The sequence below is a fragment of the Vidua macroura genome, chromosome 14, assembly GCF_024509145.1.
Source record: "Vidua macroura isolate BioBank_ID:100142 chromosome 14, ASM2450914v1, whole genome shotgun sequence".
In the NCBI taxonomy this organism is placed as follows: Eukaryota; Metazoa; Chordata; class Aves; order Passeriformes; family Viduidae; genus Vidua; species Vidua macroura.
In genome coordinates, this window is record NC_071584.1 from 20,666,157 (window position 1) to 20,690,385 (window position 24,229).

Genomic DNA, 24,229 nt, shown 5'->3' on the forward strand with positions numbered 1-24,229 from the left:
CCCTCCATGTGAGAACATCTGTTTGGGGGCACTGTGGGTGCACTGCTGTGCGTGTTCACCTCCCCTGTGGGCTCCTGCTCCTGGGATGCTGCTGGGGCACCAGTGCCTGCTGGGCTTCCCTTGCCCACACTGCTGTGTGCCAGCTGTGGGCAATGCTGGTGGCACACTGGGACATGTGTGAACCATCCCCCTGCTGATCCACCAACCTCTGCATTTGGGATTTGGGGACTCACACCACCACAGCAGCGCCAGTGCACTCAGAAACTCAGCCGCGGGTCATTAAAAGGGCTTTTTATTTCCTTATTACCACATTTACATTGCATTCTCTCAACTCCTGCCTTCCAAGAGCAAAAGTTACTTCATTTAGAAATGTTTATTGAAATGCAATGATCTCTCAAAACCACGGAGATTGCCGTGGGCCCTCTCCATGTCCCCAGTCCATCCTCCAGCCTGGCACACCGCGCTCCCTGGGGTCAGGGGAGCCTCGTGGTTTGCTTGATCCACTTCACGTACTTGGAGACCCTGGTGTAGATGCCGTATTTGCCGGGCAGGGCACACTCCTCTCCCCAGCTGGTGATCCCCGTGAGGAACCAGGTGCCCTCGATCTCCGTGGTGTAGGGCCCCCCGCTGTCCCCCTCGCAGGTGTCCCTGCCCCCGGACGGGAAGCCTGCGCAGAACATGTTCTGCAGGATGGTGGTGGAGGTGCTCTTAAGGCAGGTGGGCCGGTCCACAAAGGGCACCTTGAGGACCTGCAGGGTGGTGGCCTTGCGGCCGCGGAACAGCACCTTGCCCCAGCCGCTGACCGTGCCCACGCCCTGCTTCAGCAGCGCGTTGGTGAACTCGCGGCTGCCCAGGCAGATGGGGGTGACGTAGCTGTTGAAGGTGAGGGGCCGGTCCAGCTCCAGGAGGGCGATGTCGTTGTGGTACTCGTTGATGGAGGCGTTGTACGTGGGGTGGGGCAGCAGCGTCACCACCTTGCGCAGCTGCTCCGTGTGGTCGTCGCTCCTGACGTCGTGTTCACCTGCGGACACCGGCGGCACCGGGCTGGGTCCCCCCGCGGCAGCCCCGGGACCGCGCCCTGCTGCTGCCAGCCCAGCCCAGCCCAGGGGCTGCAAAGGGCTGAGCGCTCAGACTGCTCTGGCCAGGCTGCTGGCTCCTTGTCAGAGGCAGCTGCACGTTCCCTCACGTCTCAGGCCCCCGGCACAGCCCAGGTGTGACACCGGGCAGGTGTGACATCGTCCGGTCAGGCACCAAAGATGCAGATGCTTTTGCCAGGGCTAGCAGCAAAGTGGCTGTTTTGGGGGTGTAGCACCCTCAGAGAGAGGTAAGGGGATGTCACCCTTGCAGCAAAAGGGGCAGAACTCGCTGATGAAAAATACTGGTCTAAAATAAATGATGTATTAGCGAAAATAAACCTCAATCTGCCCTTTGTAAACCCACAGAGCCACGGGGCAGGATGGGGCGCGGGAAGGCACGATGCCCCCCGATGCTCACAGGTGCCCCTGTGCCCGGCCGAGGCTCAGCAGCTGCAGCTGCGATCGAGGAGCCGCAGCCTGGTACCTGGTACCTGTTACCTGTAACCTGTTACCTGTTAGCTGTTACCTGTTACCTGCCCGCCTTGCGGGACAGCTGGGGAGAGGGAAGGGCGGGCGCTCCGTGCGCCCGGGTGGGTGAAGGGGCAGCAGCTGGGGCCGCCCTGGCCGCAGCCCCCGGGGCCGGGCTGAGCCTGACCAGGATGTTTTTGGCTTTTCCCCATCGCAGCCCCGCGGGCTGAGCCGGACCAGGATGGCTTTGGCTTTTCCCCATCGCAGCCCCGCGGGCTGAGCCGGACCAGGATGTTTTTTGCTTTTCCCCATCACTGTCCCGCAGCTCCGCGGGCCTAAGCCGGACCAGGGTGGCTTTGGCTTTTCCCCAGCGCTGTCCCGCAGCCCCCGCGGCGTTCGGGCCGTGCTGCGGGGCTCCTGCTCGCCCACCGGGCTCTCCAGGACGCACCATCGGCGCTGAGCGGCACCGGCCCCGCCGCTGCTGCGGAGCCTGCCTCAGGTGAGCGCGTCCTGCGGGCTCGGCGAGGGCTTTTGTGGGCAGAGAGGGAATGTCAGCTCCCTCCCAGGCTGTTTGTACAGTGTGAACGCAAGACAAACGTGGGGGAGACTTTCAGGTGGCTTTTCTTACGTTAGAGATGCTTGGTGTTGCTGGGGTCACGAAAATGTGATTCAGGGATGAAAGCGGAGAAGCAAAGAAGCTCAGGGGAGGGGAATGCTTCTTCCACCGGGCTTTAAAGCTGCCTGGATGAGCCTCTGGCTCAGGGGAGCTCACTCATGGCCAGGCTGATCTGCGTTTACGCTGCGGTCCGGCAGCTCTGTGCTTTTGGGACCGAGGCAGAGCCGGCTCACTGCTCCTGCCAGAGGCGGTGGGACCTGCAGGCACCAGGCTGATGGAGTGTCACAGCTTCAGCTGGGGCCTCCGTGCCCCGCAGCAGCTCGTGTCCCGCCGCTGCCCGTCACCGCGGTCACTGCCCTGTGCCACGCCTTGCCCAGCCACCGCCAGCCCAGTGCCGCGTCCCCCCCTCCTGCCCAGGTGCTCACCTGCCACAGCAGTGAGGTTGTGGGTGTAGCCCGGCTTCAGGCAGTGTGCTGCTGTCACCACCCACTTCTCGTTGATGATGGATGCGCCGCAGAAGCCCAAGCCTTCGCTGTTCACCAGCAGAACCTGTGGGAGCAGGGGCAAATCACACTCTGGGGCTTGTGTAAGCCTGGAGCAGTGGAAGGTGGCCCTGGTCACAGCAGGCGGTTGGAACTAGGTGATCTTTAAGATCCCTTCTGACCCAAACTGTTAGATGATTCTACGATCTGCTGAAACTGCTGGTGCCAAAAAATTGAGTTGCATTGCTCCTTGCAAAACTCCCTTCAGCTTACTTTTGGTACATTCATGGACTACTGGGCAATCTGCTGCTGTAGCTCAACCCTTTGTGCCCCACCAGGTAAAGCTGCTGTGACTCTGACTTCTGGCTCTCTTTGCCAGAGGAGAGCCCCGTGCAGGCAAGTTTTGTTGCTGTGGCATAAAACTGTCTGTGAAAAGAAGCTGTGCTCCTGCTAGGCTTGCGACTATTGCCAGTCTAACCCCAGAGACAGGCTGTGGGTGTTCAAAAGGAAGATGATGTGTACTCAGAAAGGGACTGCTGGGGTTACAGAAGGTTTGCAGAGAGAGCTGGTACCTGCCAGGGCACCTCTCCCTTCATGCTGTCCGAGCCGCCGACAACGCGCGTGCCCGTCCTGAGCACAGGTGTGATCCTGGTGCTGGCAGCAGCGCTGCTTTCCGTGGCGTTGTCCTGCACCTCCCCGGGGCCATCGTCAGGGTCATCACCCGTGATGTTCCAGTGCTCAAAGGTGTTCATGGACCGGGTGAGCTTCCTCTTGGCTTCAGGAGCCGTGATCCTCCCGCAGGGATATGGCACTGGGAGAGGAACAGTCACAGCTGTGACTGGCTGGGTCACCCACAGCGACCTAAGGGGAGGCCAGGCCAGCAGGGAAATGCTGCCTCACCTCAGCAGGGTCTGGGACCAGCTCAGGGCTGTGGGCTGGCCACGTTCCCTGTGCACACGTGCCCGTGTCCTGGAGCCGCAGGGCGAGCGATACGGAACAGTAGCAAAAGCAGCGATTGTTTCTGGGCTTTGGGAATGTCATCTGAACGGCTTTAAAAGTGAAAAAAGCTTGTGCTGAGCACCTGTGCCTGATGGGCTGGGGCAGCTGAGCCTGCTCTTGGCAGGATGTGTGCTGCATGCTTGGGAATCCTGTGCTGGCCATTTGCACAGCAGTGACTCCAGAACAATAAACTGCCAGCTGGGAGAGGGCAGGAAATAACAGCTGCCAACTGTACAGATAATCCTGCTTGGCACCAAGGTGAGGAAAACATTAATAACCTCTTCCTAGAGTTGTGCATTTTCTCTGTTAATGAAGAACTCATCTGTAGACTTGTTTCAGACGAACTCTTCCCAATCCTCTCCCACACAGTGTGTGCAGAATTCCTGCTGCTGGTGGCAGTCAAAATAGTAAATAGCACCAGGCATTGTCTTTCATCTGAAAAGCTCTCAGAAGCACTGAGCAAACAAACACTAGTGTAAAATCAGACGTGAGTGTGGCCTACTGAGACTTCATCCTTTATTTTTAAACAGTTCACTTTAGGGACAGGACTCAAATGAGTGTTGAGTGATGGAAAGTGGTACCTGCAAGCTTAGCCTATGAAATGACAGTTTCAGAGCCAACAAAAGTCAGCTTTTGCAGGGAGGACAATTGCCCAACCTGAAGGACAATCTTCTTGCTAACAGTAAACCTTTCTGGCCCAGTGAAAGTGATGCAGCATGTTGGGCAACACAGGCCTGAGCTCTTGATGAGATCCTCTGTTGACAGGATTCCTGCCCTAGGATATTTCCCAAACTGCCTGCTGCAGCTGACAGAGCTCCCCTCTGCAGGTACCTGCAGGTGTGGGTGGGTGTGCAATCCCACTGCAATCAGGTGTTGGAAATGTGATAGCAGCAAATGTTAAACTGACTTCACATGACAAACATTTATCTGCTCACTCTCCTCTCTGCCAGATGTGCTTCTGAGATGCTCACACCCAGTTATTTGCTGTGTTGTGGGTTGGGTCTGCATGGGTCAGTGTAGTTACAGGTATTGCAGTGGTCTAGGAGCAGGGTACAGCTGGGGAGCACAAGGAGAACCAGCTATTCCTTAGTGCTTTGTGAAGCTGCAGCCTCAAGAACTGCATTTTCCTTCCACCCCACCCAACACAACGGCTAAGCCAGAGTCCAGTTCTCACTGAGGGTCTCTGCAGATCCACGCTGCTGGGAGGACAGCACCAGCACAAAGCTTCACTTGTACCCACCCAACTCGATTATAAGACACTGGGTCATGACCAGCCATGAAAGAGACCACCAGGAGGATTTACAGTAATTAAAATCTTCTTTAGTTCTGAGAAGTTCCGAGCATCCTCAGTGCAGAATCAGTAATTAACTGTTAGCTCGTACTGGGAGAACACGGGAGTGAGCCCTGGCTGGGTGCTGGGGTAGCTGAACATCACCCTCTGCCTTCAGAAAATTTCTGATCCATATCTAGACATGTGAGATGGCTGGAGCCTGTCTGAGCAGCCATCTGAAACAGCATTTGCCTTTGAACAAATTCCTGGACAAGTACCCTGCATCTCCACTCACCCAGGTTAAAAAAATTGATGTTTTAGAGGATGATTGAACCCTTCCAGCCAGACCCCACATCTCCCCTGGGGAAAGTGCAGGGTCGGGCTCTACCTTTGCTAAGTAGGAAAACAAGCAACAAGGTTTCCAACAGGATATTGCATCTATGAAATTCACGTAACTAAATCCAGGACAAGTCCTTGAAAACTTTAACCCAAATCTCTTAAAAACAATTTAAAAATTAACCTGTAGGTTCGCAGGACTTCCCATCTTCATGCAGTTTATAGCCAGCAGCACAGGAGCACACAACCCTCTGTGGGGGCTGATGACTGCAGAAGTGCTTGCAGCCTCCGTTTTTGATAGCACACGTGAAGTCTGAAAGAAATTAAAATGAAACTGTGAGAGCTCTTTTGAAACACAGCTGGTCAGAGATTTGTTGAGACTCGGGGGTTTGGGCTCAGTAACTCCCCGTGGCTGATCCAGGCTATGGGAAGGGGATGGGGAAGCAGGGCAATCCCACCCCTGCCCATCAGGCAGGAGCAGCGGGCACCTCTTGGGGCAGGCAGGGTGAGGAGCTTATGGAGCCCCCCTGGCACAGCCTGCTGCCTCCAACAGCTGCGTGCTGGCTGAAATGTGGCAGCCTGACCCTAAAGGACTCCTGCAAATATTTGGTAACAAATATTTGGTAACAAAGATTTGGTAACAAACACAAGCCACGTGATTTCCCCACTTTTGTGCTTTTGGCAGTGGGGGGGAGCAGCCTGTATCAGACTGGAGCAAGCCCTGCACCCAAGCAGGGCTTTGTGCTGGGATTGTTGCTGGGCTCCAAACTTCAAGGCAAGCCTTGTGCTCCTCCTGCCGTACCCATCGCTGTCCAGGCTGGCCTGGAGGAGCCCTTTCAGCAGGATGTGTGATGGGACACACAGCCTGAGGCACAGCGAGGTTCCCATGCCTTGCACCTGCCTTCTCCCACCCCAGCCCTCACTCCTCTGTGGGGGCAACACCTTGGAGGTGGGGAACCACAAATCTGCAGAGGCCCTTGCAATTCTCAGTGAGTTTTCAAATGACTTCACAGCAGATTAACTCCACTCCTACTTCCTCAAGGACACCTCCCTTCCTGTAGCCATTTTAATGCCATCATTTACTATTTTTACAGAGCTCTTCTTCACGCCTCACTTCCAGCTCTATTTTTGCTCCTCACTTCCCCAAGAAATCTGCAATGAGACTATTTAAATTTGATGCAACTTTGAAATGCTCTTTTTAACGTACACTCTTCTCTTGCCAGAGCAGAAATACAACTAGAAAGAGAATCTTTTATTAGTGCAGTGAGTCTAGCACATTATGCGAGTTGCACAGCCCCTGATTATATTATAGGAGCTGAATATCCCTCTTGCTTAAATTATCAGCTGTTTGGTTTTCATGAACTCCTCAGCCCATCAGGAAAATATTTGCCTTTTATTTGCCTCCAGAATCAAGGTTGCTGCTGATAATTATAATTATGAATTAAGCAGAGTGCCACTGAGAGGAGGCCAGGATAGTCCTGCCCTGCCCAGCACCCGCTGCTCAGCCTGGCATGAGAAAGGGGAGTGGGAGAATGGGGGTTCCATGGGGGGTCTGTGGGAAACTCTGCTTTCAGCAGGCAGCAGGCTGTCCCTGATTGAGCAGTCCCAGAAAGGCTTGTGCTGGGACATGCAGGAAGGGCTCTGTGTCAACATTTGCCCTGGCAGGCACAGCTGAACAGAAGACCTTGAGCCTGAGTCTCCACTGAGCCCTGCCCAAGAGCAGGCGCTCAGAGAGGTGGAGCTGGGGCTGGGCAGGACCAGAGAGAGCCACTGCAGCGTCCCCAGGCGTGTCCCCCTGCCATCCCCGGTGCCAGCAGGCTGAACTGACACCTTCCTGCCTCACAGCAAAGCAAGCTGTGTCCCACACAGCCCCAGAGGGTGCCGCTGACCCCCCTGGTCCCAGCAGAGGTCTGACCCCCCTGGTCCCAGGGGCTCCCAGCAGAGCAGCACGGCCCCTGGGGCAGCCCTGGCACGCACCTATCTCACAGTTCTTGCCCTCGTAGCCAGCCGGGCACCAGCACACGTAGGAATTGATTTCATCCTTGCAAACGGCTCCGTTCTTGCATGGGTTGGGGTTGCACTGATCCCCATCTTGGAGAGAAGACAGCAGAGTTAAAAACACCCGTCCCTTGTCCCCCTGAGCTCTGCCCAGCTCAGCAGAGCCCCTCTGCAGTCGCCCTCCTGCAACATCTCAGCAGCACCTCATGGCTTGGCCAAATCAGACAAGTTTAGAAGGTTTGCTACTCCAGGAGTGCTTTGAGTTTCCAGTCCGGGTTGTTTTAGCACTAACACCGTTCTGGGAAAGTTTGGGTCTGCCCACTGGGGTGTGGAGACCTGCCTGTGTGTTAGGATTGAGAACCTTCGTGTTGCTCTTTCTTCCTCACTCCTGCACTGCTGTTACCTGCTCTAGGTGTTTCCTCATGTGCCGGGGCTTTTATTTTCACAGCTGCCTCCAGCTGAGAGCCTGAGGCTTTAATGAAAATACTCACTATTGCAAAATTGGTGATCTACAACTCTGCAGAAGCAGATCAGTGATGATGAATGGGGGGGATGCCCTTCGAAGTGCTTGTGCCAAGGCTTGCAGAAAGGCAAGGCCTTGCTGGGTTCGTGAGGTGGCAGGACAGGGTGGCAGCACACGGGGCTTTCAGGAGAGGGCTGGAACACAAAATGCAAACGGCAGCAAAACGGTTTGGGCTCGTCTGAGCGCTGGTGGCAGGCTTGCAGGCAGAGGGAGGATTGCAGCTGCTGTGCTGCCTGGGGAGGGCTGGGGCTGTGCAAGGGCGAGCTCCTGTGGGCTGCACGCTGGGAACAGCAGCAAACTCTGAGCAGCAAGCCAGGCACCCCGGGTGACACAGGAATAGATGGCATTCCTCGTTTTTGATGAGCTAATTTGTTACAGTGGCAGGGAAACAAATGCAGCGTGGAGTTTCATCGGTTGGTTTTTTTCAGAGGACAGTCCAACAATGCAAATGCAATGTTTTTATTTTATAGTCTGGACTGAGTAAACTGAATTATTTAAGGCTTTTTAGTGAGATGTTCTGGGCACTTGGCCAATCTACCAAAGAGTTCATTTATGGAAATGTCCTTAAAATTAGTTTCGGATGGTGTAGTGGGCATTGAAATCTTTTTGTTAAGGGACCAAGGAGTCGTTGGGGATGGAGGCTGCAAAGGAAGAAGTAGATGTGGAAAGCAAACAGTGAAGTAAGGGTGTGAATTGCAAACAGCTGTTTGCTATGATCTTGTTGAGTCTCCACTTTAATATGGCATTTCTAGAGATTCACGCTGTGCCTTCACAAGGCTGTGCCTTATCTGGAGATCTGTGCTTGAGAACAGAGCATTAGCTGTTTGCCGAAGGGGTGTTAATTATCGCTGTGGTATTTTACTCTGTGGCACAGCTGAAAGTGAAGCCCAGAGCGTGACCTGGGCTCAATGAGAGCCAGCAGTCTGCCTGAACTGGTTTTGTTCCGCGAGGTTTTTGAAATTTGTTCAGAAAAACCCCGCTTGAACAAATAAAATGCTGACCGAGACATCCTTTTTTTTTTTTTTTTTTTTTTTTTTTTTTTTTGCTTGCCATTTCTATACAAACGGGACAGACCCAGGCTGGGTGCTGCAGGATTTGGGGTGCAAGGCTCTGACTGGCTCTGCCCTTACAGTTTCTGGATGCTGAAATACATTTGTTACAGTAACATCGGGTCTTTATGCACTGAGAGAGGAATATGAAGCACTAGAACATGAAGAAAGCAGCTCTTACCAACGTATGTTTGCCAAAACTGCATCTGCAAAGGGAAAAAAGAAAAAGTTTCCTTTGTTTTCTAATTTCTGGGTGTTGACTGACTGAAGCAGTACCTGGATGGCTCCAAAGCTGAAGGGAAAGACTTGCAGGGAAACCACCACCTCCATAACCCCTTTTAAAGCAGCTCCCCAGCCCAGCTGATGGAGCACAAAGGAGAGCCAGATGCTGCCCTGGGCCCTGTAGGTTTTCTCCTGCTGTTCCCTCCTGCTGCCCCTCTGTGCCCCAGCTGGAGGGAACACGGTGCTGCCGCTGTGCAGCAGCGTGGCACTCACCGTTCTCTCTTCGTTTTCAAACACTTCTCGGGCTTCCTCATAGCTGCACTTTTCTTCTATGCACTCCCTCTCGAGGTTCCCGGGAATGACCTCCTCCAGCCTGTTGGAGTTGGCTCGCCTTTGCCTCTGCAGCACCGAGCTGGCCTCTTGGCTCCCAATGAACACTGAAACGGGGACAGGAACAGGGCTGGGCTGGCAGGGCTCTGTGCCCCCAGAAAAACCAGCCCTTTCCAGGTTTCCCACTGCCCCATGGCCAGAGACAGTTCGGGACTGTCATTGTGGGCCTGAGCTTTCTTTCTTGCCCCACTTCAGCCCAGTCCAAAGGATCAGATCTGCAGAGCCAAACGTCAAAAGAGTCAATAGGCAGAAATGACTGATGGCAAGGGGGTGACTGGGAGAGCTGAAGTTTGATGCTTAAAATACCCTAAAGCAGATGGCGTGAGAATCTCCATCACAGATGCACAGACTGGAATAAGCTGTTTGAGAGGGGAAAATAATAGGCTTTTTCATGCTGCTGCTTGGTGAGGTCTTGTTTGGCCCCAGAGGTGCTCCTGCTCTGTCTGCCTGTGCTGGCTCTGGAAGGCCACTTGCCCCTGCAGAGCTGTGGCCCTTGGGAGCAGGGGGCCACGTCCTCCTCTCCCTGCTCCTCATCCTTGGCCACGGCCCCGGGTCCCAGCATCTCCTGCAGGCACGAGGGGTGACACGAGCCTTCCTCATCCCCTGGGCCACCTCCTCAGTGGGCTCTTTGTATCCACCTTCCACAGTGGCCACGCTCCTGGGCAGGGCCACCAGCGAGAGCTGCTGGCACTGCAGGGACCCTGGGCCGGGTGGGATGGCCACAGTGGCCAGCAGCCTCGCCGTGGTGGCTGCCTGGTGAGGGGCAGCCCCATCACGGGCTACCGTGGGTGTTGCCTGGCAGGGCTGTGTGTCCCAGCAGCAGGGACAGCAGCGGTGGCTGTCCTGTGGCAGGGTTTGCTCCTGACCCTGCTCTGCCGGGGGTTCTTCTTCACCTCCCTAAACCACTCTGCTCACCCAGGGGATGTCCCTGCTTTGCTTGCCCAGCCTCTCCTCCCTCTCCACCCTCCCGCAGCACGCTCAGCGTGTCCCTTTTTGTCACCAGATGGCAGAGCGGCTCTCGGGGCCAGCCGGGACACGGACCCTCCCCTGGGGCTCTGTGCAGGAAGGGGTCGGGCCCCACTGGGGCTCAGGGACACCACGAGCTTGGCCAGGCAGGGAAGGAGGAGACCCAGGGACAAGCTCCAGCCACTCGTCCCTGCTCACGGCCAGGTCCTGCAGATCCAGAGCAGAGCCCAGCCCTGCTGAGCCTGCAGGAGATGGGCTGGTGGAGCTCTCATGAGCCCCAGGCAGGTTGGTCTGGCTGGCCCCAGGTTGGCTCCTTGCTTACAGGCGAGGAGCCCCTGCACTGGCAGTGCCTCTACAGGAGACTGAGCGGGCTCCTCCCGGCAGGACGTGCCAGGCACCTGCCACAGCGAACCCGTTTAATGCTGAGAACTCATTTAATGAGGGCAGCTTCACCTCCCTTCACCTCCCTCTGGGCTTTCTCCGTTCCTTACGGGTCCCACGTGCTGCTTTTCCAAACAAAACTTGATGGGGACTGAAGGCTGCAGGCCCTGAGGGGTGGCAGGAATGGCACTCACGGGGCTGGAAACCATCCTCAGCCTGAGAATACCCTCATTTACCAGCTTCTGAACCACAAGCTGAGAGAGTGACACAGGTCTCCAGGCAGTGCTGGCAGGGCACACCTGTCCTGTCCACTGTATTTTATAGGGGGTACACCTGGGCGGGTGGTGGCAAAAATACGACGTTCTGCTCACTTTTCATTGCTGAGCAAACATTTTGGAAACAGCCTTTTTTTAAACCTGTTTCCAGCAATGTTTTAATGAAAGAGGAAAGCCTTGCAGGAGGCAGGAGCTCACACTGGATGTGAACCAGCCTCTGCTGGAACTGTTGCTGCTGCAGATAAATCAAGCAAGAGCCTGCATTACTGTGTGTGATTGCCCACATCCATCAATGCTCTGTCCTGTCTCCAGCTTTGGCTGCATCCTACAGTCTTTGTTAAAACCACTTTTTATGGTGGCTTTGCCTTTAAACAATCCTCGCAGTGGCAAATCCAATGAGTGTTTTATGGATGTGAGCATGTTTGCTCTCCAGGATAAAGTGGTGGCACACAAAGAGGTGTGACTGTCACTGCACCAGCAGTGCTCTCCTCTTTTCCTCTCCCGTGTGTGCCTTCTAAAATGGCTGAATCGAGCTCTGAAAGCTTAAAGGTGCAAAAAACCTAAGAAAAAAATCCATTCTGAAAATTAATCCCTGTGCCACGTGCTGTATGGAATCAGCACAGGAGCTGTTATTTCATCCCCCCAGCAAAGAGCCAGGGCTTTAAAGAGGAGCTGTGAACTGCAGCAGTGCCTCTGAGCTGCTGTCTCACAACACTGCACCACAGGCTGGCATCTCTAACACCCTGGACCAAAAGTGAGGGGCGTGCTCGCTTTTAAATGAACTCACCTGTGTTTTCAGCAGCAAGACAAGCTCCCAGAAGACACATGGAGAGTATGAGGGGGGCATTTGCCATCTTCTCCCCCCTGGCCAAAGCTCTCGCTGACAGCTTGTCCGGGCGGCCGAGCTCAGTCGGGGGTTCAAAGTGCAGCTGCTTGTTTACTGCCCCTGGGCAGCCCCTGAAGTTAAGGTCCCCGATGTCCCAGAGCCCAGCAGAGCCAGCTGGGCGCTGTGCCACCATGGGGCAGGGGCATCCCAGTGTGTGCCGGGGGTGCCCAGGGGCTGCCAGGGCCGTGCTGGTGTCTCCCAGGCTGCAGCTCCACTCACGGCTCTGAGGCCACAGCAGCCCCTTGGGTGGCTGGTAAAGCTTTTCCTCGAGCTTCTCAACCATAAATTCTGTGCACTCAATGCAGAAAATCAGGAACGTTCCCTTGTGAGGCAAAGGGCGCAGACATTTATGGTTCATGGTATTTGGGGTTACCTGTGTGTGCAACACAGACCCAGCAGCTGAAGAGGAGATGCTGAATATGAGTTGCAGCCTCATGAGATCCCTCTTGTCTAGGTGGAAAATATCCTTTATCTTCCTTTCCTTGAGCAAACAAAAAGTCCTGAAACCTGTAATTCATCTTGTTTCTTCTTGCTCCATTTGAAATGATCTTTATTCATCACTGACAGTAGCTTTTGTTATCAAGTTTCTGTGGTTGATAAATGAGCTGGGATGAGGTAATGTGCTGTTGATGTAAATTGAATACAAAGTGAAGAAGGTAATGATCGCCTCTCATTTTATGTGCATAAGGAAATGCAAATGTGAGAAAATAAATGGAGCTAAAATGCTGAAACAATACATCTATCAGTAAAGAGGAGTGGGGAGAATGGCCTGCCATAACAAAGGATAATTAGGATCTCATTACTGTAAATATTTTACTTTAGAACATAGGTCAGTCAAATTCTTTTAGGTTTATGGTGCATATTTCACGTGTAATAGTTTTGGCAACATTATTGCCAATTAATCTTCACAGAGAATGCCAACATCATTAGAATAAGCACAGCTATCAATACAAATAATTTCTGTTGTGTACTACTATTGCTATCAACTTCTGGGGCACTAATTTGAAAGCAAAGTGCTTATTTTTATTTATTTTGCAAACAAATCCTCAGAATTGTGATCCCCAGCAGGGACCCTTTGGAGATGAAAGCTTTGTGGTCTAGGTGGGTGGCATCGATCAGATCTGGATGTTTTTTGACTTAGTGTTCAATGTTCTCGGAAGAAGAGTGTTTAAAATAACACCCAAGTGATGTTTCTCCCTATTAAATAGGCTTGCTGTGGCAATGAGCTGTTGGGAGATGTCTCTTCTGGTATGATGTGGTTTTTTATTGCAATCTCCCTTTTTTGCTGGGATGGAAGCATCCCACACGTGATTGCTGGGCCTGTGCTTGTGGCCAGGCAGAGGGAGCTGGCAGGGCTGCAGGGCAGCTCGTTCTGCCAGGGTCACCCCCTCTGACTGCCCCTCCTTCAGAGGAGCTCTCTGCTGCCAAGGGAGATGGAGCTTGTGAGCAGTCAGAACCAGAAATCTATTTCCATTTTAATCTGATAGATTTCTCTTAAAATGTGCTCTGCTGCACTGATCAATAATGTTAAACAGCCTGATGGCTTGAGGATCTTGTTAAAGGATTGTTCATAATCTCCCCTGTCTCCAAATGCACTCTTTTAAGTGAAAAATTCTCACTCAAAACCTGAAGCAATTTGCCCTTGCCCCCTAGACAGCTGTGCTAAGTAATCTTTCCTTAACCAAGAAGCAAACAAGCCATCTCTAAAAAAAAAAAAAAACCAAAAAATAAACCACAAACCAAAACAGGGGAAGTAATGCCTGATATTTATTTTTTCTCTCTCTTCATGTGATTCCTTTGGAGTTGCTGGCTTTTTCTGCAGCTCTGAATGTGGGGAATGAATTCGTGCAGACCAAAAGGCAGCACAGCACAGCACAGTCCCTGCCAGGGCTGCCTTCCTGCTGTAATGATTAACGCCCTGGAGAAAGCCCCAGCGCTGGGAGAGGTCCCACCGGCCACCCAGGTGTGCTTGGCCAGCAGAGGGTCAGCGACTGGCCTGGTGGGGCTGTGCCCTGGGGGCTTTGGGAGCCCTCACCCCGTGGCTCTGGGCTGCTGCTGGCCCAGCCCTGTGCTGGCCTCCCTTTGGCCCAAGGGAGGTGCCTGGGCTCAGGGATGTGGGACAGCACCCAGGATCAGCTTTTCAGTGCTGGCAGCAGGCTCTGTACAGCAGCACTGCCATCTCCCACAGCCTCTCCTTGCCAATCCCAGGCCTTTCAGTTGTGAGTTGGGCGCTTTTCCTCCGCTTTTATGCTTCAGTAATTGTGCCAAGAAAAGGCTCCCTTGCTGAATTCCCTCTAGATCCATCCATTGCAGTTAGCACTTAGCTCCATCCCTCCCATTTCATTCTGGTTTTAATTAGACTCCTGAACAGGAGCACAGAGCAAACTCTGCTTTCATCTGGGAGGTCCTGTGGCTGTGAAATATTTACAGGAAGTAAATAACTGTCAGAAAGTAAATAAGTGCCTGACTCTACATGAGTGTAAAAGTGCTTTGAAATAGTCTCATTCAAATAAAGGCTCCTCATGTTGAGTGGCAGTAAGAAAACAGCAACACAGGCAAAAAAATCCCCAATGTAGAAGATAAACACAATTACTAATTCATGGAGCAGCACGTTTCCCAGTAGCAGCTTTAGTATCTTTCCTTGCAGTTTGATTTAAAATAGGCCAGATTAAAAGGAAATCTGGATTTGGTTTGGTCATCATCTTTTCAGAAAGCGGAGTGCCAGCACAGGTAGACACAGCGTGCTGCTGAAGCCACTCTAAACTTAGAATTCACCACCTCCACCTCAAACTCTGGACAAAGCAGTGAAAGAAAGCTCAGCTCTTGCAGGTTTGGAGAGCTCAGGCAGATCACCAGGCTCAAACATCAGTGTACAGAGCAAGAGCTAAATGAAATATCAGCTGAAAATCTGGCTTGCTGCTGTGTCTTGGCATGAGATGACACAACCCCTGTCAGGCCAGGCACGTGTGGGAGACAGAGGCTTGTCCTGCCCCAGGCTTGCATCCAGCTGAGCTTGATTCCTTCCTCACTGGCAGGAGGGCTCATTGTGCCTTGCTCTGATGCCTGTTGGAGGAGGGAGGTGTCTCTCTCTTTCTCTCCTTCTCTGTTAACTAGCAAAGCAGCCTCAACTGACAGCTCACATTATACATCAAACTTATTCTTGGATAGCTCAAACTGGGGTGAAGTGAGTCTCAACCAGCACAGCCAAACCCTCCCCAGCCAAAGCTCCTGCACCTCACACTGAGCTTACAGTAATAGCATTGTGTCCTTGTTCTGCCCATTTCTAAGGCAACATTTGTGGCTATTCCCTCGTTCCTTTTCGTTGCCTTAATCATATTTCATCTGTAGTTTTTATCCTCTCCTTGTCTCAGGGCATCCTTGCGTCCTGTTCACTTTTCCCACCTCCCTTTCTTCCTGCCCTTTACAGTTTGCCTTCTTGCCCTTCAGGAGCAGAACTGTCAGTGGCATCAACGCTAAAATCCAAGGGGAGGATGTGCAGGGAAGAGGGAGGGATATTTCTGAGCTGTGCATCCCTAACTGACAGCACCAACCAGCTCCCTGAGGCACAGGTACTTGAAGCAGTGGCACTCAAAGCTTGTTCTCTGCTTAATAACCGTGGTTTTAGGACATCCCTGCCAGCTGGGGGACTGCAGAGGCAGCTGCAGACACTGGGAGCCCTCCCCAGGGCTCCTGGGCCTGCTGCAGGAGGCAGTGAGAGGGGAAATTTGGAGAGAGGGACTGCACAGCCTGCCCTGTCCCCTCCCACCAGCACCCCTGGTGAACGAGCCCCTGCTCATTCCCAGACATTTTCCTCCTGGAATCCCCAGCCTGTCAGAGCTGTGGGATCCCAGAACAGTTCACAAGGATTGGAGTTTCAGTGAATGTGACCTGCTTGTTTTCTCTTCTGTTCCCTGACCCAGTGCCCTGCAGTGCTTCTCTGCTGCCCGTGCTCACTCACGGTGCTCTTGCCAGCTCTCAGAGCCAGCACAGCTCTGCTCTGAAGAATGATTTGCAGCCAAATTCACCAGGAGAGGCAGCCAAAGTGCTCTGCACTGCTGGGCACTGCTCGGAAAGTTGAGGAAGGATGGCAGCTGGTGCCCAGGGGAGCTTCAGAGGGGTGATTGCACTGGGGCACAGGGCAGGCAGCCCCTGCTGCTGGAGGCACCTCTGGTGTGAAGATCTGCCGTGACCCTTTGCAGGGCAGTGCTCCATTCTCTGGGGCAAAGCAGCACCAAAGTTTGGATTCATCCTCCTGCATTTCATCGTGTGCACTAGTGCAAGGCCAGGAGACAAAACTGCTCTGTCAGCACAGGAGTAAATAAAATAAATAATGCCCCCAGGGCTGGAGGTGAGCAAAACTGACCCTCAGGCCTCTGTGCTCCAGGTTTAAAACACTGCTGCCAGGTAAATGTGAGGAATGAAGCTCAGTGCTAGTAAATACTTTTGACCTATGCCCTGGCTGTGGGTAATTTACAACACACTTGAAAATCTCATCTGGGTTATGTCCAAATCACAGAAGTTTATTTCCAAGGTGGTTATTTATAGACTGTCTTCCCGACTCTTGGTTTTTTTTGTGGAGATGTCTGAACATCAGCTCTCTGAGCAATCCCCATAAAATTAAAATTTTCAATTTTAATGGTGAATAAACAGTTTAAGGGAAATGAAATATTATCCAACAAATCCTTCCTTTCACTTAAAGCTCTGAGACTTTAAATATTTATTAGCAGTGTCTTGGCTCTGCAGCAATGCTAAGAGGCTCAGCACCATTCTAAGGAGGAAAACAATCCATTTGATTAAAAACGAACAGAAAATGCCACTTCAGATTACAGGGTTTGGAAAATGATCAGCACTTCTGTCTTCTCTGCAGTACAGCCAGAAATAGGGTTTGGGTTTGTTCCCCCCTTTCAACTCCTTTGCCTTACACATCTCTGTGGTTCTTTCTCGTGGCCTGGAGCAGTGCTGGCATTTCTGTGGGCACATCCTCCAGGCTGCTCCCCACATCGAGCTCTTCACGTGCTTCGTGCTCTTCATTTGTAGATGTGGGGCCTTTGGGGGTTTATTGTTCCATTTTAGGTTCTGTTTTTCCCTTTAGCTGTAGGAAACAGCTGCTGTAATCTCAGAGGACAATAACTTAAGGTTTGGGAAATCTGAGGAAACTTTTTCTCCCTGTTCGATGATCCAAATACCTGCACCTTTTCTTTCTTAAGGGAAAAAAAAAAAGCTTTAAAACTTTCAAAGAGTTCTCTGCACAGCAGTGAACAGAAGCAAGGCGTGATTATTGAATAGGATTTCAGATTGCACAATGTCCCCCCTCCAAAATGTGCTATTTCAGCTGGTGAAGTCACCCTCCTCCCACCTGCAGGGCCCAGCTCGCTCCCCTCTGCTCAGGAGACCCTGGAGCCTGGAGCTGAGCCCTCTGCCAGAGGCTGCTGCCCTCAGCCTTCCTGGAAAAGATCAGGTGGCAGCAAGTTGTTGATGGCAGGATGGAAGGAAAACAAATTATCGTGCCTGAAATCAAATGAGTTTAATTAATCTGTCTAGTGGAAGTTCTAAATGCCATTTGTGCCTTCATTTTTTGCTCCCAACAGTGACAAACTCATGGGAGACAAATTGAGATGTGTGCCACTAAAGCTAAAATGTACCAGAAGTGGAGTAATTTGGGAAGGAATTTCATTGTGGGAGACCTTCTGTAGCCCTGGGGTTCGTGTCTCACATCCCACCTGTGTGGCTTTACATACACAGGGATTTGTACTGGGATTTGTACTGGGATTTGTACTGGGATTTGTACTGGGATTTGTACTGGCTCCCAGCCTGCCACTCCTGCAGACACCCTGCCTCCTGCCAGTCCTGGCTCTCACCTCTCCCTGGGCATTTCCTCTGCAGGCAGCTTCCACCACCATCCTGCCTGTGCAGGGGGAGGTTTGTCTTTATCTGGAGAAGGAGCTTGAGCCATCCAGAAATTTATTCAGAGTTAAATCTGAGTAACACCTTTTCTCCAGCACAGGCTCTGTAGAATCCAAAGCAAGATGAGCTGGCACAGATCTTTATTTTTCATGTCCATTCAGTTTTCCCCTCTGATTTCCTCTGAAAAGTAACACAATACCTACCTCCAGAAGAGAGCAAATGTCCATCTTGCCAGTGTGTGCACAGCTTGCAGGCTGGAGACATTCTACAAGACTGAGACAAGGTCTTGTTGGGGGTTTTGATGTGGTTTGGCTTTTTAATTCCAAATTCTGTGTCCTACAGGAGGAAGGGAACAGTGATGTAAGAGCAGAAGAGTATAAAGCATATATTTAATAAATAAACAGGGGCTGGGATTTGAAGGCAAGTTCCTCACCTTCTCTAAGAGAAGAGTTTGGAAACTGCCCAGTAGCAGCAGGGATGGGGGACAGGTGAGGGAAAAGTGGTTTAAAAAAGCTTTAAAGCAAAACCTGCTGCAAGCAACTGGAGGGGACAGCAGGCAAGCAGGACTGGGGTGCAAGGGGACAAAGCTGAACCTCTGATCACACAGTGCAAGGCTGAGCTGGGTACTGCCCTGTGCCCTGCAGGGGAAGAGCTTTTTGGGTGGGAAGAGCCACTCCCAGCTGGAGCAGTGGCCCAAGGCCGTGCAGGGGACACGTGAAACGAAGCAAAAATGAGAACACAGGTTTTTGGTTTTGCTGAAGCCCCAGAGCACCTCGGGCTCATGTTTTGATCTTCAGGAGGAGCTGCCTGTCCTTCAGGCCTGGGCTCCTCAGCCCAGGAGCAGCAGCTCGGGGGCTGCTCATTCACCTCTAGGAGCAGAAACAGCAGCAGAGCCTGAGAAAAGATTTTTTCTGGCAGGGGGCTTCCTGGAGCACTTCCTCACACACTTGAGGAGATGCAAATGCTCGGTACAATCTGAATGACATGATCAATCTCATTGCTGCTTAATTATTGCAAATGAGAGGAAACTTTGAACTGAAACAAGCCCTTCTGAAAAGGAGCCATTGTTTTTCCCATGCAAATCTGGTGCATCTTGATTCTGTTGGTCCTTAAAAGAGTGAATAATCTGTCAAGAGCCTTGAACGTTTTTTCTCTTTTCCATTGCATAGATTATGGCAGGTCTCTGTAATCTTCTGTCCTATAGCCTCTGTGGTACATTTAACAGCAGAAAACAACCAGTGCCTTAAATAAAAATGAATTTAGGTTTGCATTAGGATGCAGAGGGAAGGAGTTATTTTTGTTGCTGTTTTCTTTTTCTGCCTTATTTTTTTTTACCTGCTCCGAATAGAGATTCTTTTAAGTCTTTGGTGTTTATGCTTCAAGCTAATGCAAATAGAACAGTGACTAAACCTGCTGGGTTTTGAATGCATGCAGAGAACCACAAATTTTATGGATTGTTTATGTTATCTGAAAGAAATCTCAAAGAATGAGATTGAGTAGTGAATTATAGAAGGAAAAATTTCCTTCGTTCCTTCTACCATTGTGGGTTAAGGGAAATGTAATCTATTTGAAGGAGCTCAGTGTAGCATTTTGAGGTGAATTTACAAGTTCAGTTGATGAAAACATTTGGGTTGATACAGTGGAATATATCTAGACCTCAGCAAGCTAGATAATTTTGTATCTCAGAGCCCTTCATATTAAGTAACTAGAGAGCACAAAAATGAATGAAGTGTGTGTTAGAGGGATTTAAAATTGTCCAACCAATGATCCTCAAAACGATCACTGCCAGCTGCTCCCCACAGCTCACCTGCTCTCCCTTGGGTGCTGCAAATCCTCTGACTGGAACTGGCACTGCAGGAGATCCCAGCCCTCAGATCAGGGCAGTGCCACGGGAGAGGGGCAAAGGATGGGCACTGGGGAAAAATACTGAATATGGGTTCACCTGGGGCCAAAATGAGAGTGTGCTCCTTGGTCACATCTCCTGTGGAGAGGGAACAGAGCCTTGTGCAGTAATTGCTGCGTGGAGAGTCTGTCTAGGCCAGCAGTTCAAAAAGGTTTGGGGTCAATTAGGGTCCCCTCTAAGAAGGTTTACAAAAATAATAGCAGGATTCATTAACACGCCTTGTTGTGAGAAACCTGAGCAATTTGCCTAGCTATTAAAATGCCAGTTTTGTGTTAACCAAGGCGAGTCTGAGCTCTCCACATTTGGAACAAAAGGTTGTGAGGGGAGCCCTTTCAATAGAGCAGCTAAAGCTCTAATCACATCCTGGGAGTGGAAAAGGAGCCTCTTCACTCAAGAAATACAAGTGAGTGGTCACTGGGACAATAACAGAGGTCATGGTAAAGAACCATTGCTGCAGAATTCTAGATGCCTTTAGCATTGATGTGGAATTAAAAAATGATGCATTGGGATGACCTGTGGCTCCTGCTGTGCCGTTTAGGGCAGAGCTTCAAAGCAATTCTTTCACAGCAATTAGTTTACCCCGTGCCAGGGGAAGAGCCACGAGACCCCTCTGAATCAGTCCCACTAATCTGAGCACCTGCAGTGGAACAGTCTGGGGGAAGCTGTGTGTTTTCAGCACAATTCCTGCGTGCTCCTGGGGACAGGAGCCCGTCCTGCCCCGTGTCTCTGAGAAAGGCAATCAGCATCTTCAGCAGCCTGCCCCAACAAAGCTTGAGACCTTTTTCTGTGCGGCGTTGTCTTTGCACAGAGCGAAGAACCAAGGGTGCTTTTGAAACAGGAACTCTGTCTCTTATTCAACATGCAGGCCTGAAAGCTGATGAGAACAGCAGCAATTAGAGCGGGTGAGAGTGAGTAAGGTGCCTCTTCCACTTCATTTAGTAGAGAAACTGAGTTGTCTCCCCTAGGCACCGGACTCGCAGCTCGTGTGGCTGCAGATGGCTGGCACTTTGAAGGAAGCCTGTCGTTTAAAGCAGCTCTGAATCATCCTGCCTGCTCTGCCGGGCACAGCAGCATCCCCGGGCAGCTCTGCAGACGCCACGGCTCTTCTCCCTGGCAGCCAGCCCCAGCGAGCTGTGCCTGGGGCTGATGGAGGGGCTGGCAGCTTCTGGGGCTGCCCCCAGCCCCCTGAGCTCAGAGCCTGCTGCCCCCAGCCCCACTGAGCTCAGAGCCTGCTGCCCCCAGCCCCACTGAGCTCAGAGCCTGCTGCCCCTGCTGCCCCCAGCCCCACTGAGCTCAGAGCCTGCTGCCCCCAGCCCCCTGAGCTCAGAGCCTGCTGCCCCCAGCCCCACTGAGCTCAGAGCCTGCTGCCCCCAGCCCCACTGAGCTCAGAGCCTGCTGCCCCTGCTGCCCCCAGCCCCACTGAGCTCAGAGCCTGCTGCTCCTGCTGCCCCCAGCCCCACTGAGCTCAGAGCCTGCTGCTCCTGCTGCCCCCAGCCCCACTGAGCTCAGAGCCTGCTGCTCCTGCTGCCCCCAGCCCCACTGAGCTCAGAGCCTGCTGCCCCTGCTGCCCCCAGCCCCACTGAGCTCAGAGCCTGCTGCCCCTGCTGCCCCCAGCCCCACTGAGCTCAGAGCCTGCTGCTCCTGCTGCCCCACTGAGCTCAGAGCCTGCTGCCCCTGCTGCCCCCAACCCCACTGAGCTCAGAGCCTGCTGCCCCCAGCCCCACTGAGCTCAGAGCCTGCTGCCCCTGCTGCCCCCAGCCCCACTGAGCTCAGAGCCTGCTGCCCCTGCTGCCCCCAGCCCTCACTGCCAGGGGAGCATCTCTCTGCACCCCTTCCCCTGTGCAGTGTCACTGTGCAGGGGAAGCTGGATATTTCTTGGGAATAAGACACAAGTGAGGGCTCGGCTCTGGCTTGGTGGCTTGGGCTGGTTTGTGTAGATTTCTCTGTGCAGTGTAAAAGGATTGTGTTGGATTGTTACACTTCCATGTAGAGCCCTGAGGCCTCCGAATGGGGTCCCACACGCAGCAGCACCCCCAAACTTGTCATGATTTCAGTGGTTCCAATGACACCTCGGGGCAGCAGGACTAATAACGAGTGGCTATGCAGCAGGACTGCAGGTTTGTCCCCCTGTGCTGGTTCCTCTTTCCCATCTGCCATTCTCCTCTTTGCTCCTCCACTGTTCGTGGCTGGCCTGGGGAGGGATGGACAGGGGCCACTGCAACAGGAAAATGAAAGCCCAAAGTGCCCAGAAGGAGCTGTATAAATTTGTCTCTCAGCTGTTCTCAAGCATCGAGGCTAAGTGATTGCCATACCTGCTTCCCAAGCCATGTTTGACCTCTTGTTTAATTATCTTTCCAAAAATTGTCATTCCTTAAGGTTGCTGGGCTTTTTTGATGAACAAACAGCTGCCAATATGCTCAAAAGAGATTATTTTACAGCAAGAGCATTTTCACAATCAGGTTTAATGTTCGCTTTTCTTCCTTTACCTGAGGGCTCTCTACCTATTTTTATTCCTTATGTTCCCTTGTCATGCACTGGAACCTAAGGCTCTGTTTCCTGAGCAGGATCCTGCCTGTCCATCCCTCCCAGCCTGCCTGTGGGCAGTGGGCAAAGCACAGACCTCGTCCTGGGGGGCTGCTTTTGTTCCCAGCCCAGCTTAGCTGGGAATGAAACCAGTGGCAGCTCCTGGTGCTGCTCTGGCTCCTGCAGGAGCCATCCTGTGTGCCACGAACACCAGATTTACTGACTCCTCGTGGCAGGCTGGCTCTGTGAGGGGCAGACCCTGAGATCTGCAGCTCTGCCCAGGCTCATTCTGCCAGGGCTGGGGAGCAGCCACTGCTGCCTGCACAGGGCACAGGGCACAGGGCACAGGGCACAGGGCACAGGGCACAGAGCTGCCTGCACAGGGCACAGAGCCATCAGCACCTCTGCTGCCTTCAGATCTGCTGCTGCTCTGGCAAGTTTCAGGTGCTGGTAGAAGCCCTTTGCCTGCTGCCACTGCAGATGAAACAGATGTGTGCCCCCATAACGGTGTTAGCCATGCTGGGGAGAGCCACTCCTGCCTCAGTCTGCCCTCTGGGAAAAAGCATTTGTGCATTAGCAGCAGCATTTTGGGTGGAGAACAGAGGCTTCCCAGCGAGCTGCTCAGTAAATAACATGTGGCACACGAAATGAGCTAATGGTATTTTTATGTAGGAAAGAAACAGGCCAATCACTCATTCACACTCATTTTTACGGTCTGTTTTATTCTCTCTGATTCAAACCAGCCAGATTTCAGCACCTTCCCCTCCATTAGAGGGGCTGACTTCAGAACCCATCTGCCTGTCTCGTACTTGCTCCATCACACCCAGCGAGCAAACGCCTCTGTGCATCTCCTTTCAACACCTCTGAATGTGGCTGCTGAGCTCGCTACTTCCAGATGGAAAAACAATGCAGGGATGGCCTGACTGAGCCCTTGGCTCCTCCAGCCAGCACAGACAGGAGAAGGACATGCAAGGCTCAGCTCTGTCAGAAAAAATGCATGGAAAGTCCTCTAAGACATCAGACTTGAACGGTCCTGGTCCAAAACCAACGTTAAGGAGGAAATTCTAGGGGTTGGCTACTACAGTTTGGCTGATTTTGGGAAAAATTCTCTAGGCAAAAATCCCCAGTTTTCTTCTTTCTAGAGTGGTGAAAATATTAAGCTGGAAGGGAAACACATCCCAGAGAGCTCTGATTGCAGCTGGAGCCTTCTGCCTTGTGGCTTTGGTCTCCAACAGCCCTGCAGGTGTCCTGAGCTGAGCACTCCTTTGCCACTGTCCCTGGAGGCTCTGTGAAGGGGGTGCTGCTAGTTAGGCTCCTAAATCCCTTTTAGGATCTGACAGGCTCAGAGTGCATCCTGCCTTCCTTTAGCTTTTCTTCACCCTTCTCCTTTCCCTGCTCCAGAGAAGTGGAAACATCAACTCTTTGAGCTGTGATGAACCAGCTTACACCTGGCTGGGGAAAGGTTCGAAGCTGTAGGCAAAGACTTGGAGTTGTGCATTTTATACCTTGGGAAAGGTGAGTCCTTAAATCTTTTCATGATTCTGTAGAAAGCCAAGCCAGGGCTGCCTACCAAGGGCTGCTGTGGGAACAGGCAGAGGTGTGCAGTAACTGCTGCTGCTGTCCGTGCAAGCCCCATCTCTGAGAGATCCAGAGAGATCCATCCCACTGAGAGACCCAGACCCACAGGCCAGGCAGGCTCCAGGGAAGAGCACAGCCCTGGGCTGTGCCCCCTCCAACAGCCCAGCCTGCTAGTGAGCACGGGTGGGAGCAGCATTCCATCCCAGCGAGGAAGGGAATTTGGGGTAGGCTCTCTGCCAAGCCCCAGCATCCCTGACCCCTGCCATGATGCAGGGCTGGACAGGGCCCAGGTACCCCTGTTGTAAATGCAGGTACAATGGGAAGAAATTATAATGTCCAACTCCAGTTCAGAGAGCTGAATGATTTCTTTATTATAACTATGCT

General features: G+C 52.4%; 1 protein-coding gene across 1 annotated transcript; it reads right to left on the minus strand.

Annotated features, from left to right (window-relative positions):
- Nucleotides 1-276: 276 nt before the first annotated feature.
- F9 (coagulation factor IX) lies at nucleotides 277-11,981 on the minus strand. Its single transcript, XM_053990162.1, has 8 exons — nucleotides 11,839-11,981; nucleotides 9,313-9,476; nucleotides 8,999-9,023; nucleotides 7,225-7,338; nucleotides 5,432-5,560; nucleotides 3,215-3,453; nucleotides 2,586-2,709; nucleotides 277-1,021 (listed from the first exon to the last, which is right to left on the minus strand). Exons 1-8 carry the CDS (start codon nucleotides 11,903-11,905, stop codon nucleotides 474-476), a joined length of 1,410 nt encoding a protein of 469 aa, XP_053846137.1. The 5' UTR covers nucleotides 11,906-11,981; the 3' UTR covers nucleotides 277-473.
- Between the last annotated feature and the right edge of the window lie 12,248 nt (nucleotides 11,982-24,229).

Coding starts and splice junctions, on each gene's coding strand:
- F9 (XM_053990162.1), bottom strand. CDS start 11,905: ATGGCAAATGCCCCCCTCATACTCTCCATGTGTCTTCTGGGAGCTTGT. Junction 5,561..7,224: donor GGGCAAGAACTGTGAGATAG/GTGCGTGCCAGG, acceptor AATTTCTTTCAG/ACTTCACGTGTGCTATCAAA. Junction 2,710..3,214: donor AGGGAGAGGTGCCCTGGCAG/GTACCAGCTCTC, acceptor CTGCTCCCACAG/GTTCTGCTGGTGAACAGCGA.